We start from the raw sequence: 17,528 nt of genomic DNA on the forward strand, positions 1-17,528 counted from the left end.
CGTGCGTGTTGACAAGATTCGTCGTCACACGAACCGATGCCTTTTTCCCAAGCAACGGCTCGTTCTCTGAGGGCCGTGAAGACGCGTTCTTATCCATTGACGCCAGACATTCCCGACGCGCTCATTGGTTGAGGTATTGCGTTGGCGAAACGCCCATTGGACGGGAGTCCCTTGACGCATGAGCAGCGTCCTTCGCTTATTGGTCAGCAGGTAATGACGCACGACGCTTGCCTTGCAGCTATTGGCTGAGAGGGTGAGCTCAGCGACTGGAAACAAAAAATGACGTTGTGCTATTGGACCGTGCTCTTGTATATATAATGCGGCTGGAGGCGTCTGCCTCCGGAAGCTCTCGGTGTCCTTCTTCGCTCGAGTTTTGTCCGCGCTCCTGGGTTAACAAGTCGGCAAGTCGAGCGCCATACGAGTCATGGGCTGGGAGCGGAGTGTGCGTGAAACGAGCCGTGACTCGGCCGGGATGCCGCTGTTCGTGCGGAGCAGCACGGGCTCCGTGCTCGAGATCGCGGTTCCTGTGGGGGAGACCGTGCAGGGGCTCAAGGCTCGTATAGCCCGAGCTCTCCGGCTCCCTCGTCGCCGCTTGGCCCTCCTGTATCGGAACAGGTGCGCCTTGCCCTGCCAACCTTTCCCGTCACATTTATCAATGGCCGAGTTCGGTGTTGCATGTTCGAATCCCGTCCGGTGGCTTTTTTTTTAATCGTTTTGCTGAAACGTGACGTCACATGGGGGTTTCACCCAAACCTTGTTAACCAGTGTGATGAGTTTTAATTGCAATTTCTGACGGATTCTAAATCGATCATTTATTTATTTAAATATTTTGACGTCGTTCACCTGGTTGTTCACCTGCTGTGGGTCACACGTCCGAAGAAGGTCGTGACTCTTTCGCCCTTGTCTCGCCCGAATGGTCAGGGTGATTTTTTTTTTTAATTGATTAATTAATTTTATACAAATTGTGTCACGTGATTGGAACATTGTAGTTTATAGGCAGTTCTGGTATATGATATACCTGGGTAGCGGTAGGTATTGAACTCTGTTAACAAAATAAATAATTTTTTGGGGGGGAGGTAGTGTTGTAGTTGCTTCATTGTCACACTACCTCGCAAGTGCAACATCATTGCTTTTGGTTGCAGTAATTTGTCGAGTGAAAGTTGTGCGGAAGGGAAGTTCACACGAGTTCAAACCCCGTCTCCGCCCGTTTGGAGTGAAGCCGCCTGACGTCCCATGTGGAAGTCCTCTTTATTCTGTGTGACGTTGCTGTCTACTACACCCACTACCACCACGACCAGGACTGTTGCGGTCAAAATTGTCAAAACCGTGGTTGAGATATTTGTTATTTTTTGAAATTTTTTTTTGACACTCTGCCATCTGGCATTGTTGAGATGAGACGAGGTGACCTTGAAGTGGTCCAAATTCATGTCTCGGTGCTTGAGTGGTGGTGTACCCCCTGTAAAGTGATCGCTGCGTGGGCTTTCTGGGCCGTGGGTGGGTTTGCTCGTGAAACCTTGAGATGTCTAATTGCGTTTTAGCTCGTTACGAAGCTCTCTCCCCCGTCCCCCCCCCCCAAGGTGCTTGGGTGTGGTGGCCTTAGACTGAGGAAACATCCGAGCCTGTGCGCTCAAGAGGATGTAATTAAGCAGTTTTGAATAGGAAGGTGTGGGTGATTGTGCGCTTTTTGTGGTTATGTAGGTGTAGAGGTCGAAGCATCCAGCCGGTGTCTTTACTTGCTCGTTGACTTGATTATCATGAGTCACAATTGCTTCTGGATGCTAATGGTGTTGTGGTGATGCTGGTAGGTAGAGATTAGCTGAATCTTGAATTGCTCTTTGCTGACGTCTACCTTTTGTTGCAGTCCCATGACGTCGGGTCGCATCAGCGATTATGGCGTCACTCGTTGCAGTGAGGTCACCCTAGTCCTCAATGTGGAGTCTGGACTGCGGGTGAGCATGTTCACCGTTGCTTACTTTTTTAAAACTTTAAGAAGGTACTTGCGATGCTTTGAGGGGACTAAAATGGAGTCGCTTTTATACCTCTGCTCCCCCCCCCACCCCTTCACATTTTAGTTACAAACCACCCCGACTGCGGAGCATTCTGTGGCCCAAGCTTTGGAGAATCTTACGGACACTCAGGTGAGCCTCGCACAAAGCGCCTTGAGCAAACCAACTTATTTAGTTTTTTTTTTCTCAACTTTTCTTTTTATTTTTTGTTCTACATGAAGTAGAGTAGGCTGCCATCTGAGATAAAGTTTAGTCATTTTTCATTTGTCCATTGATATAGTTCACTCAAATTGGTTTTGTAAATTCCACCTTGCTCATACCTGCCTGTGCAATTGCCACATGGGGTTTTTGAAGGTGCTATTTAGTTCAATATATATATATATATATATATATATATATATATATATATATATATATATATATATATATATATATATATATATATATATATATATATATATATATATATATATATATATATATATTTTGAAATTGAGGATTGCAAGTGTTCTGTCCCATTTAATGTTGTGACAAAGGCAATGTCTAGTAAATTGGAATTTAATATACTAGTACGGGCCTGTAGGTGAGTGCCAGTATGTGCAGCCTCTCTCTCGCCCCCATTCTCTCGCCCCCTTCTCTCGCCCCCCTTCTCTCGCCCCCCTTCTCTCGCCCCCTTCTCTCGCCCCCTTCTCTCGCCCCTTCTCTCGCCCCCCTTCTCTCGCCCCCTTCTCTCGCCCCCTTCTCTCGCCCCCTTCTCTCGCCCCCCTTCTCTCGCCCCCCTTCTCTCGCCCCCTTCTCTCGCCCCCCTTTTTGTTCATAGCACCCCCTTCTCTGGTACGATATCATAGTGGTCCATTCTCATGTACCCCCTTCTCAGCACCCCTTCTCTTCGCACCCCTTCTCTCGCACCCCCCTTCTCTAAACGCACCCCCTTCTGTAGCACCCCCTTCTCTAAGCACCCCTTCTCTGTCCCCCCCTTCTCTGCTTCCCCCACATTCTCTCGCCCCCCTTCTCTCGCACCCCCTATCGCCCCCCTTCTCTCGCCCCCCCTTCTCTCGCCCCCCCCTTCTCATCGCGCCCCTTCTCTCGCCCCCCTTCTCTCGCCCCCAGCATTCTCTCGCCCCCTTCTCGCCCCAACTACTGTCGCCCTTCTCTCGCGCCCCCCTTCTGGTACATTATCGCCCCCTTCTTTCGCCCCCCTTCTCGCCCCTTCTCTAGCCCCCCCTTCTCTACGCCCCCCTTCTCCTCGCCCCCCTTCTGACTAATATAAGCCCCCCCTTCTCTCGCCCCCCTTCTCTCGCCCCCTCATTTGTTATCTAATTTTGACTATCTGGTACATTAATATGGTACATTCATCATAATTTTTACCCCGTTAATGTAATTTCCCGATGACTAATAATTTTTACATTCATCTTAATTTTTGCCCCCAATTTTGTCTCGCCCCCTTCATCATCGTTAATAATTTGATATCTTAATTTGCCCCCCTTAATGTCATTACGTTGTCAATAATTTTTGATTAATAATTTTTGTTATATCATAATTTTGTTATCATAATTTTTGTTCATCATGGTCTACCATAATCTTGATTTTGATTCATCATAATTTTGTTCATGTAATTTTGACTATCATTTGATATAATTAATTCATCATAATTTTGCAAGCATTCATCAGTCTTAATTTTCGTTCAATTATCTTTAATTTTTACGTATAATAATTTTGACATATCTAATGTAGTACATCGTCATAATTTTGTTAATTTTGATATCATCAATTTTGTTCTATCTTTCATTATCGTAATTTCTTGTCATAATTTTGATTCATAATTTTGATATCATAATTTTGATATCTCATTTTGACTAATAATTTTGATATCGTTAATCATAATTACATTCTATCTTAATTTGAATATCATTACATGTCATCGTTACGTTCATGTGAATACATTTACGATCAATAATTTTTACATTCATCTTAATTTTTGTTAATTTTCGACCTATTTTGTTCATCTTAATTTTTTGATATCATAATTTTACATTCATCTCAGGTATCTTAGTTCAATAATTATTGATGTGTCATAATTTACATTTTAATAATAATTTATATCAATCGTAGTGCATTATCTTAATATGGTACGTTAATAATTTACATAATTTTTGATATCATAATTTTGATATAATAATTTTACATTCATTCTTAATTTTTGAATTATCTTAATTTTTATTCATCTGATGCTCAATAACTAATTTTGATATCATGGTTACATTTTGATATAATGTAATTTACGTTATTCATCATGTTCAATTTTTTATCTTAATTTTTGATATCATAATTTGGTTCATCATAATTTACATTGATAATCATAATTTTGATTCATCTTAATTTTGTTATCTCGTCCCCATTAATGTTTTGACTAATAATTTTGATATCATAATTTTACATATCTGGTACATTCATGGTGGTACATTCATCATTAATTGACTATCATTAATTTTGACCTAATTATAATTTTGACTATCATAATTGATATCATTCTAATTTTGATATCTTAATTTTTATTTATCATAATTTTGATATCACGATGTCATCATTTTGTTCCTAATATAAAATTTTTCGTTACTTATATATAATTTTTACGATATCATAATTTTGACTATCATAATTTTTGTTCATCAATTTTACATTATCATAATTGTTTTTGATAATTTGATATCATAGGTACATTCTTGGGGTAATTTTACGTTAATGTAGAATTTTTAGTGACTACGTTCTGGTTTTAATAATTTTGTTACACGTTCAATAATTTACGTTGATAGTTTACGTTAATTTTGTTACGTTAAATTTTGTAGTTACTTAATAATTTGTTATCATAATTTGATAATAATAATTTTGACGTTATCATAATTTTGTTCATATAGTGAATCACGTTGTCATAATTTTGTTCATATATTTTGTTCATCATAATTTTGACTATCTCGTTTTGGCTGTAACTTGAGTACGTTCATCTTAATTTACATTCTAATAATTTACATTCATAATTTTGTTATCATAATTTTGTTCTCATAATTTTGTTACCATCAATATAATTTTTCTATATCATAATTTTGATATCTTAATTTTTAATAATAATTTTACGTTAATATCGTTACGTTTAATAGTTTACGTTTGATATCTAATGTAATTTTTACATTCATCTGGTTACATTCATCATAATTTTGTTATCTTAATTTTATTCATGTCATAATTTTTACGTTCTAATATAATTTACATTAATGCTTAATTTTTATTCAATAATTTTACGTTACAATGTAATTTTGTTATAATAATTTTTGATATCTTAATTTTGTTATCATAATTTTGTGTCATCTTAATTTTTGTTCTATCATTACTAATAATTTTGTTACATGTATCACCCACATTAATGTGGTACAATTTTATCAACAATTTTGACCTGTCATGGTACATTAATAATTAATTTTTGTTATCTTAATTTGAATTTACATTCTGTTCATTAATGTAATTTCCACATTCTGTCTTAATTTTGACATTCATCTTAATTTTGATATGTCTTAATAACAATTTTGTTATAATGTATCTTAATTTTGACTAATGTAATTTTGATAATCTGTTTACATATCATAATTTTTGATATCTTAATTTTGATATCTCATTTTATTTTGACTAATAAACACACGATATCATCTCCTTTGACTGATATAATTTTGATATCTTACGTTACATTCATGAAATTAATTTGATTCATCATTTCGTTACGTTCTAATGATAATTGCATTCTAATTAATTTGACCTATATCTTAATTTAGTTACGTTCGTCTTAGTTTTTACGTTCATCAGCGGTTTTGAATTCTTAATGATTTTATCATAGATGTTTTAGACCTAATGTGGTTACGTTCAATACATTGACCTTAATTTTACATTCTATCGTTCAATTTTGACCTAATCAAATTTTGTTATATCATAATTTTCTGTCGTAGTTTTTGACGTATCATAATTACGTTCATCTAGTTACACGTTCATATCTAGTTGTTATCTTAATTTGATATCTTAATTTTACATTAATCATAATTTTTACATAATGCATAATTTACGTTCAATATGGTACATTCATAATTAGTTACGTTATCTTAATTTTACGTTCATCATAATTTTGATGTCATAATTTTGATATCATAATTTTGATATAATCATAATTTTGATATCTTAATTTTTACGTTACAATGTAATTTACGTTCATTCAATTAATTTTGAATAATATCGATGTACGTTATCATAATTACGTTGATATCATGGTTAATTTTGTTCATCGTATTCTATCATAATTTTGTATCATAATTTGATAATGTAATAATTACATCATCTTAATAATTTTGTACTATCTTAATTTACGTTCAATGTAGTTTTATGTTCACATTAATTTGTTAATGTAGTTTTTGTTCGACCTATCTTAATAATTTACATTATCTTATACATGTAGTTACGTTGTCATAATTTACATTCATCAATTTACATTCTCTTACATTCTGTCATAATTTTTGACTAATAATTACATTCATGTATTTTATCATAATGTGACTAATATGAATTTTTTGACTATCTTACATTTTGTTTGTCATTAATTTTGTTCTAATATCGTCCCCCGATAATAATTTGTTAATAATTTTGTTCAATGTCATTAATTTTGATACATAATCGTAATTTTAGTTATCATAATTTTGACCTATCGTCCACGATATCATTTTTGACCTATCTTAATTTTACGACATAATAATTTTGATGTCATCATTTACATTCTAATAATTTTGACCTAATAATTTTTGATTATGTAATTTACATTATCTTAATGTAATTTACATTCATCATAATTTTGACATTCATCGAATTTTGCTAATCATAATTTTTATTCTATCATAATTTTAATCTTTTTATCATTCTAATGTAATTTTGTTCATACAATAATTTTGATTCATAATTTTGATATAATTTTGATACATTCATCATAATTTTAATAATTTACGACTATCAGTACACATTCATCTTAATTTTGATAATAATAATTTTGTTCTTAATTTTGATACTATTCATCATAATTTTGACCTAATAACATAATTTTGACTAATATAATTTTGATATAATAATTTGACATTCATCTTAATTTTGTCATATCATAATTTTGATATTCTATCATAATTTTGACATTCTGGTATCTTAATTTGTTGATATCTTAATTTTGATTCTATCATAATTTTGTTATCTTATTTTGACTGTCATAATTTTGACTAATAATTTGATTTGTTAATCATGAATTTTGGTATATCTTAATTACATTCTAATAATTTTGACCTAATGTCTTAATGTATCATGGTACATTCATCATAATTTTGATAATAATAATTTTTGATGTCAATTCGTTGCTATCATAATTTGATAATATAATTTTGATATATCATAATTTTGATATCATACATTCTACAATGTAATTTTGATATAATATAATTACATTCATCATAATTTACATTCTATGTAATTTTGATGTCATAATTTTGTTCCTATCATAATTTTATTCATCATATCATTACATTTGATATCATAATTTTGACTAATCTCAAATTTTGATATCTTAATTTTGATATCATAATTTTTACATTCTAATATCAATTTTGACCTATCTTAATTTTGTTACAATCATAATTTTGATAATGTAACACATTCTATGTCTCTGAAATTTACATTATCATAATTTTACATTTTTAATTATCATAGATACATATCATAATTTGTTATATAATATGGTGCATTAATATGGTACATCAATAATTTTATCTTGTTGTCATACATTCTATCTCAATTTTTGACTATCGTGCCCCCCTAATTTTATCATTAATTTTGTTCATAATTCTTAATTTTAATATGGTACATTCTAATAATTTTGACATTCATCATAATTTTGTTCATACATTCATCGTTTGTTCTATCTGGGTAATTTCATTCGATGCATGGTACATTAATTTTGTGGTATCATAATTTTGATATCAATTTTACATTACCATCATAATTTTTATCTGGTGCACTTATCAATTTAAGTTTAACATTCTATCATAATTTTGATGTCATTACATTAATAATTTTGACATTCTTAATCTGTAGTTGACGTATCTTAATTTTGTTCATCTGCATATAAATTTTGTTGATATGCATTCATCTTAATTTTGATTAATAATTTACATTGCGACCTATCATTCATCATAATTTTATCTTAATTTTTACATATCTTAATTTTGTTATCTTAATTTACGTTACAACAATTGCGATCTTAATTTTGATATCATGGTAGTACATTTTGTTCTATCATAGTTACATTCTAATGTAATTTTGATTCTCATAATTTTGACCTTCATCATAATTTTGACTAATCTTAATTTACACATTCTAATAGAACATTATGTCTGGTACATTGTTCATCATAATTTTGTCATCATACGTTAATTTGATATCATAATTTTGACGTTAATATAATTTTGATATCATCGTTACATTAATAAATTTTTACAATAATAATTTTTGACTAATCATCGATACGATATAATTTTTGATATCTTAATTTTACATTCTATCATAATTTTACATTCTAATAATTTGTTGATATCATCCTTTATCTTAATTTTGTTATCATTACATTCTCTATCGTTATTTATTCATCTTAATTTGACTATCATAATTTTGATCATAATTTTTATCATTACATGTAATTCCCCCCATTCTCTTTTTTATCATTAATTTAATTTTAATATCATGGTAATTTTATGTCATAATTTTTATCTTAATAATAAATTACATTCATCATGTTTTTTATCGTTACATCATGGTGCATATCATAATTTTTGATGATCAATAATTTTTATCATCATAGTTCTTAATTTTATAATAACACCTAATGGTACACGATATCAATTAATTTTGCATATCTCGTATGCATTCTATCTCGTTACATCTTATCATTTTATTGACTTAATTTTTATCTTTTATAATTTTTGCATCGTATCTTATTTTGCATAATTTGTATCATCATAATGGTACATCATCATATTTTTATCTCATGGTATCTTAATTTCGTGCATCGTTAATTTATAATTTTTATCTTAATTTTTGCATCGTAATTTTATAATAATTTTGCATCTTAATTTTATCATCATTGGTACACATAATTGCATACAATTGTTACATCTTAATTTTATCATTTTTTATCGTCTTAATCGTGTGGTACATTGTGCATAATTTTGATGAACATCAATAATTTTGCATATCATGTAATTTTTACGTTATAATAATTTTATCTTAATTTACACGTTAATGTGGTACCCTCTCAATCATTTTACATCTCATCCCAACACCTCTCATCCCCCCTCTCATAGGCCCCTCTAGCCCCTCTTAATTTTGTTCTTGGCTTAATTTTGTTAATCATAATTTTTAAATACATTCTCATATTAATTTTGATTAATAATTTACCGTTCTATCTGGTACATTCATCTGTCCCCAGCTACGTTTAATATGGTACATACATCTTAATTTTTGTTATCTCGTGAATTTTACGTTATCTTAATTTTTGACTAATTACAATATTTTGATATCTTAATTTTGTCATTTCCTCGTACATTAATATAATAATTCTTGATGATGTATCATTAATGTACATTCGTCATAATTTTGTTAATAATAATTTTACATTAATATAATTTTGACTATCTAGTTCATCATGGTACATTATCATAATTTTGACTATGTCATCATAATTCTTGTCCCCGATCATCTTAATTTTAATAATTTTTACAATAATTTTGACTATCATAATTTTGACTATCATAATTTTGTTCTCTATCTACATCCCCCGGCCTAATGTAATTTTGACTATTATGTAATTTTTGACTATCTTAATTTTGATATCATAATTCATTGTTCATCATGAATTTACATTTGACTAATAACAAATTTTGATATCTGGTCCCAATTTATCTTAATTTTGACTAATATAATTTTACATTCATCATAATTTACATTCTATGTATAATTTTGACTAATATGAACATTCATCTTAATTTTGACTATCAGTACGACCAGTACATCATCATAATTTTGACTATCTAATAAAATTTTTGACTCTGGGTAATTTACATTCATCTTAATTTTTATCTTAATTTTATCATATCTTTTTATAGTCTTTATCTTAATTTTTATCTTAATTTTATATCTTAGTTTTTATCTCGTCCCCCTCATTACATCATGGTACACTCTCGTCCCCCCTCGTTGCTCTCTCGTCATCATAATTTACATCTTAATTTTATCATTATTTTTATCAATAATTTTATATGGTACCCCCATCTTAATTTGTCATTTTATCATGGTTTTACATCATCATGGTACATCTTGGTTACATCATTTGCACATCAATAATTTTATCATCGTTTTATCATTTTAATCATTATCGTATCATATGTATCATTTTTATAAAATCTCTGCATCTATAATTTTATCTTAATTTTTATCATAATTTTATATCATTTTATATCTTGCATTATCGTGCATCAATAATTTTATGTAATGTAATTTGCATCCTTATCTATAATTTTTATCTTAATTTTTAAATATCGCCCCCCCTATTTATCTTAATTCCTCATAATTTTGCATCAATGTCAATTTTTGCATCTTAATATTTTACATAGCGCCCCCATTAATATTTTATCTCTTAATTTTTATATCTTATCTTAATCGCCTCTTTTTATCTTTTTATCATTTTATCGCCCACTCTCCTCTCGCCCCCTCTCTCGCCCCCCTCTCTCGCCCCCCTCGCCCCCTCGCCCCCCTCTCGCCCCCCTCTCTGCCCCCCCTCGCCCTCCACTCGCCCCCCTCTCGCCCCCCCCTCTCTAAGCCCCCTCTCTCGCCCCCCTCTCTCGCCCCCCTCTCTCGCCCCCTCTCTCGCCCCCTCTCTCGCCCCCTCTCTCGCCCCCCTCTCTCGCCCCCTCTCTCGCCCCCTCTCTCGCCCCCCTCTCTCGCCCCCCCTCTCTCGCCCCCCTCTCTCGCCCCCCTCTCTCGCCCCCCCTCTCTCGCCCCCCTCTCTCGCCCCCCTCTCTCGCCCCCTCTCTCGCCCCCCTCTCTCGCCCCCTCTCTCGCCCCCCCTCTCTCGCCCCCTTCTCTCGCCCCTAGTCTCACCCTTCCTCTCCCCTCTCTCTCTCATCCCCCCTCTCCCGTCCCCCTGTCTCGCAGATATTGGTCGACAGATAAATGGCCGTAACTTGGGAACCGTTCGTCCAATTAATATCAAACCTCGAAAAGGCACATCCGCGGGTCCCCAGAAATATTCCTGGCAAGTTTCAATCAGTTCGGACCGTCAATCGTGCAAAAAAAACAACAACATTAATTGTGACGTCATTCGTGATGTCAGAGCACCATGTCTTATCATTGGTCTTGTCCTCCCCCCCTCTCTCGCTCTTCCTCTCTCACAGATATTGGTCGACAGATAAATGGCCGTAACTTGGGAACTGCTCGTCCAATTAATATCAAACCTCGAAAAGGCACATCCGCGGCTCCCCAGCAATATTCCTGGCAAGTTTCAATCAGATCGGACCGTCAATCGTGCAAAAAAAAAAAAATATATTAATTGTGACGTCATTGGTCGACATAAATGGCCATAACTTGGGAACCGCTCGTCTGATTGACATCAAACCTCAAAGGCACATCCGCGGGTCCCCGGAAATATTCCTGGCAAGATTCAATGAGATCGGACCGGCGGTCGTCGAGAAACGGCGGTCGCAGACAAACTCAAACACACACACACACACACACACAGAGATTGCTGGAATTCTAGATATATATATATATATATATATATTTATATTTTTCTCATTGACTTGTTTACCATTACTGCAAACTTGTCCAAACTGTGGTCTTGTCTGCTGTGTTCTGGTGCCTGTCAGTGGAGCCTCTGCCCTTCTGCCGTGTGTTTGGGTGTAGTGCTGCAGTGACCTACTCCACCTGCTTTGTTTCAGCATCAATTCTGTGGATTGCTTTTTCATGTTTTAAATGAGCTCTTTCACTTTTGAACCATTACATCTTGCACACCATAACTCAAGAGTGAGAAACATCTGATGCTCTTACCCCATCTCCTCCTCCTCCTTTTTCTGTCCTGGCCAATCTTCTCCTCCTCCTTTCTACCCTGGCCCATCTTCTCCTCCTCCTTTCTCCCCTGGCCCATCTTCTTTCTCCCCTGGCCCCATCTCCTCCTCCCTCCTTCATGTAAGCGAATATCTGACTCGGGTGGAGGCGCATCCATCATATTCACATCAATTATTTATTTATTTTTGTTTTCGAGGCCCAGCTGTTTACGAAGAGTAACTCGTGTGCACATTATCAGACAGCCAGGTGTGCCTCTCGGTAATTGGTGCATTTTGTATACCTTGTAGGTGTCTTGGTGAAAATTGTAGCGATACTTTCTTCCTGTTTGCATCCTCGCCCAACATGTCCAGCCCTGCTCTGGAAGCATTGCAAATGCATGCCTAAACGCAGGTCGTCCGGTCGTGGTACCAAATTTGGAGGCCCGCATGCCTGAAGTCCTTGAGTGCTGGCTGTGATGTTGACTTCTGTCTTGGAAGTGCTTCATGGCTAGTGGCCAGCAGAATTGCACAGTCACTTCCTGTTGTCGGGGCTACGGGTCGTACCCTGCAGGACCCCTTCCCCGCTGGGCTCGTAATTTTTTTATTTATTTTTGTCCTCCAGCTGCGGTTTCGTGCTCGCTTACCACATGCATCTTGCTTTGCCAAGAAAATGTAGTGAATTGTTTATTTGGAATGTGTACATGTGGTTGATAATGCAAGTTAACAGAATGGGCAGCACCGTGTGGTGTTGGATGGAAGCCCGTTGCCATGTTTGGTCATTCTCCTGTGGGATGAGGCAATGCGATTTACAAGCCGCTGTCCTGGTGTGGTGAATAGTTTTGGGGTGAGGGTTTGGAAATAAACGATACCTCGAGTGATGCATCGGATATTTTTAAGGCAAGAGGGTGTAATGCAAGTAATTGGTAGGGAAAGAGGGGGAGGGTGTGGGGGGGGGGTTAATGCTTGCCTTTTACAAGAATCAGTGGGTGTTTGCGCTGTGGTTGTGGAGGAGGGGCGAAAGCAGATGGTGAGGGGACCCTTGCTTTTCCACAGCTTTATCGGTCAGCTTCAGGCCAGCTGGTGGCGTGACATAGCATGAAGAATTGGCCTGTAGGGAAATGGTATTTGGGGTGGTGGGGGAGTGGAGGTGGGAGTGTTGTAGGGTTTGTGGCAAGGTATGTTTGTATTTGGAATGCAGAATGATGGGCTTTGACCTGGTGTTAAGTGATCGAAGAATCGCAAAGTTGCTTCTACATGCAATCACGTGTTGGACAAGGACAAAGACTCCTGCGTATTTTGATGCGTTTAAAGGGCATTCGGAGGCGACGGACAAATTGCCGCTGTATATGGAATTTGAACTTGAAACGAACTGTTCAGATGGTTGTACCAAACGGATGTTATTTCGAGTGTTTAACATGACATGTATGGTGATAAAGATGGCGCCTTGCCTTGCCTTTCCTGTTCATGCACGGTGGAGCAGTTGCTAAAACTGTATTCAGTGCTGTTGCATTTCCTCCCCCCCCCCCCACCCCTTCCCTTTCAACTCCGAAACTATTTCAAACTAGAAGGGCACTCAGTAGAGCGCATACCTCTGCCAGGCTGAACAGTTTTTGTATGTCACTGATGGGTCTGATCCACATCTGGACCTGAACCAAAATCTGATTTGTCTTTGTCACGCACCCAACTTGTCCCAAGTTTCATCCAAATCCGTCCATTACTCAGATATTTTGCTTGCAGACAAACAGGTAAAAACATCACGTCGGTCCACCTTAGGTGGTGGAAGTAATCGATGTCAAAGTTGTGCTTCTCACCATCTTGATTTATTTATTGTTCAGGTTGGTGACTTTCTCTCTGGCCGTTGCCCTCTGACCTTGGCACTGCGTGTTGGTGACCGCATGATGTTCGTGCAGCTGCAGCTGTGGACATCGCAGCTGCGTGGCCGTCCGGAAGCTGCCCAGCCTGTCTCTGGTTCTGCTCCTCCAGTGAGATTTGTTTTGGTTCTGGTTTTGTTTTTTTTTAATACATATTTGTTTGCCAAACTTGTTCACTTTTGTTTTGCTGTCTTGCAAGGAACTTTTTCCCTTTTTCTTCAGGTAGCTCATCCACCACATCCACCACATCCACCACCTCCACCTCCTCCTTCGGCTCCCCCACGGAGCTATGGCACTGTAATTGATAGCTTCGTGAGCCATTCTCCTGGCGTCTTCTCGGGCACATTTTCAGGTTGGCTCTGATTTTTTTTTTTTATTTTTTTTATTTTTTTTGGGCATATTCAGCCAATGCAAAGATTCTCTGAGGTCATTTAGCTTTAAGGCTTTTAACGACAACAGCATCTGTGACCTTGATGTGCTCAATTTCTCGGCACGATGTTTTTAATGAAACGTCATTAAACCTCTTCCTTCAGGCACACTCCACCCGAGTTGCCAAGATACGAGTGGTGAGCCTCGTAAGGATGTGGCGACTGTGCTGCGCATCTTGAGCGATCTCCTTAGTGCAGCCCATGTGTACCGGCGAGGAAGCGTCTCAATGAGCCAGCACTTGGCGCAATCGCCGACTACTACTACGGCGGCAGCAGGAATTTCCCCTTCCAAACCTGAATTATTGAAACAAGGCCCCAGTAACACAAGTCAGCCCCTTGGTGAGTTAGCTGATGTTTTTCAGTTTTTATCCTCGTGCTTTTGGAAAAAAAGAAATTTGGGGGTGGGGTGATGTGAGCATGGTGGTCTGTCTGCCACACTATCTCCTCAAACTGTTATGCAGATATTTAACACACCTGGCAGTTATAATCCCCACATGGCGACAACATGCGAGAGCAGTATCATTTTTGGCCCTGGCCCATCTCAGGCATGGTGAAAATATCAACCCCCCCCCCCAAATGCAATTATGGACACATTTTAAAACTTTCCTTAATGCAGCATTGTATGTGCAATCACATTTTGGGGTGCATGAAATATAACTTTTTAGATTTGACCCACAGGGATCACAGGGGTAAACCCTTCCCCCCCCCCCCAAAAAAAAATGTAACATGACATTTAATATTGGATCAAATTATTGGTGGAGCTTTTCCCATCTTTCAACTTTGCTTTGAGTGGGAAGCGTTGATTTGTGATATCGTGCTACGGACTTAGCTCTTTTTTTTTAATTATTTTTTGGCTGAGTGTACAGGACAAGTAGGAGATTGTAATATTTCCAGGACTAGCACATGCGGTGACCGATGTACTTTTTTTTTATTTAAGTGGGAGGATTTTAGGAGGCAAGGGATAAGTAAAATACGAGCATTGCACCCAAGATCCCAGTATCGTTGGCTTACGATTGATGGACATGGAAAACTTGTTTTGCTCCAGGATATTTGAAATTTAAACTTTTTATGTATTTCCTTTTTTTTTAAAGTCTAATGTATATCCTGCTCAATTTTAATCCTTCTAGGTCTTCACCTGCCACCACTATCACCTCGAGCTTCCTCTGGTTCCTCCGAGAATGGTGACAGTCATGAAGTGCAGATGACTCGCTGCAAGGTGCAACACCTCCAGAAACTTATGCACCAGCGACGTTTACAGAGGAAACTTCGGCGTGACGCCCGTGCACCTTACTTTCCTTGTGGCTCGTCTGGAATGTCTAGCAAAGTAGCAGCTACTGGGAGTATCACAAAGGAGGCTTTGCAGGCCGAAAACGTGCGGGGTATCAAAGTGGACCGTCATGCTGTAGCTGAGGACTCTCCCGGAGCGACTGGTATCGTCGAATCGTCATGGACTGAAATGGAACTTGAGTACCTCGTGGCGTGATGTGGTCTTTTTGGGGGTTTTAGAATGGACTTCCGATACCACTTGGATCAAAATTTCTCATCGAAATGGTTCTCAACAATAACTCGCCTGACTTACGAAACATCTCCTGTGGTCGACTGACAGTGGAGCATCCAGCTGACTGAACCTTAGCACTTTTTACTGAACACTTGTTAACCCATGTGGTTGAGGCTTCCCCTCTTCCTCGTCGTCCTCCCTCCCTCCCCCCCCACCCCCCTTACAACTGCAAGAGCAATAATGCATTTTGTTTGTCTTGTTTCGACGTGATCCACGTTTCGTTGACTTTGAGCTTGACTGGGATCGGGTGCATAAAGGAAGTCAAAACACCTTTGGTTTGAAAGTGTCTTTGTGCATGGGCATTAGCAATATATGGAGGCTTGATTTAATATCGTGAAAAGGATGATACGGATACCTGCTGTATATTTAAGTGTGATGTGTCTTGCTGTTCAGTGTTTCGTGTCACCACTTGTAATCATGGACTTGTTCTGCCTACACTTCGTACGCGTTTTGCTTGCCGTGTTGAACATGTGTGACGTTTGGTTTGTGAAGGTCACTCACCCTTGACCTACAATCTGTTTTGCTTGTGCAAGCCCAGTACTTCGATATTGTAGTTGAACAAAAATATTATTGAAACTGGCACGACCCATCTTGAGCACTGTTTGTAAGCAAACCAGCAGCTGCGCCTTCAAACCGTGTTGAACCGATCGCAGCTCGTGTTTATCGGAGCTGAAATGTTCCGGATCACTTGCTTCGGCCTATAAGGCGGAACCCCTTTTCCTCGACTCCCCTGGCCCTCCAGCTCGGTGTGAACGTTATCCTCGCGAGATTTGAGTTCAAATGTAATTTTAAGTTCGAGGCAACTTTAACCCATGGTTTGGCAGTTTGAACATGACCAAGATGTGGAAAAATTCTTCAAAGGAAAACGGGCAAAATGCTTCTTTGAAAGTCATTTTGATTTGGCTTATTTGGTGCTTGTCTGGTTTACCTTCATTATGCAACCTGTCAGGTATAAATGGTGTTTTAAGCACAAAGTAGGAATTATTATTATTATTTTTTTCCTGTATGAATGTAGCGTCAAATTGATTGTTCAAATAAATAATCATTATACGTTTCTGTGTTTGTGAAGTTGAAGCATTGGCCTTGAGATTGACATTCAGTGTAGCCGGATATTTGATCCTGCAATTAATTTTCTCCCTGCCTGAATTGTCATGCTCCTTCCTTCATCCATGTGCCGCACAAGACTGTGGGGTGGTATCATTGTCTGAGGGCGTTGCTGTACCACTGGATGCAATAGCCCCCTGCTGGTTAGGGCAGGAATTTGGCCATGGTGCTGGCTGTGGCTCACATCCTCTTCGCGAAGGACATGATGGGATCATTTTCGCCCACCAATGAATGCTGGCAGACAGGACGCCAAGTTTAATGTCCATCCGAGGCATGGCACACATTGGATGACCCTGCCTGTGAAACACCAGGATGACAATTTATAGCTGAGTCGGGATTCAAACCCAGACTAGATAGCTTGGAGAAGAGTGTGCATACCTCGAGGAGTCGAGGCCACCCCG

The 17,528-nt window shown here is 37.4% G+C and overlaps 1 protein-coding gene across 1 annotated transcript; it reads left to right on the plus strand.

The window, feature by feature from the left end:
- The first annotated feature begins 329 nt into the window (after positions 1–329).
- Positions 330–17,077, plus strand: LOC147025355 (midnolin-like). Its single transcript, XM_085886254.1, has 7 exons — positions 330–615; positions 1,862–1,949; positions 2,073–2,138; positions 14,002–14,148; positions 14,260–14,389; positions 14,571–14,804; positions 15,593–17,077. The coding sequence occupies exons 1-7, from the start codon at positions 425–427 to the stop codon at positions 15,946–15,948; spliced, it is 1,212 nt and encodes a 403-aa protein (XP_085742380.1). The 5' UTR covers positions 330–424; the 3' UTR covers positions 15,949–17,077.
- Positions 17,078–17,528: the final 451 nt, after the last annotated feature.

This window comes from Eptatretus burgeri, chromosome 6 (assembly GCF_056783735.1).
Source record: "Eptatretus burgeri isolate ZD-2024b chromosome 6, Ebu_testis_v1, whole genome shotgun sequence".
NCBI lineage: Eukaryota > Metazoa > Chordata > Myxini > Myxiniformes > Myxinidae > Eptatretus > Eptatretus burgeri.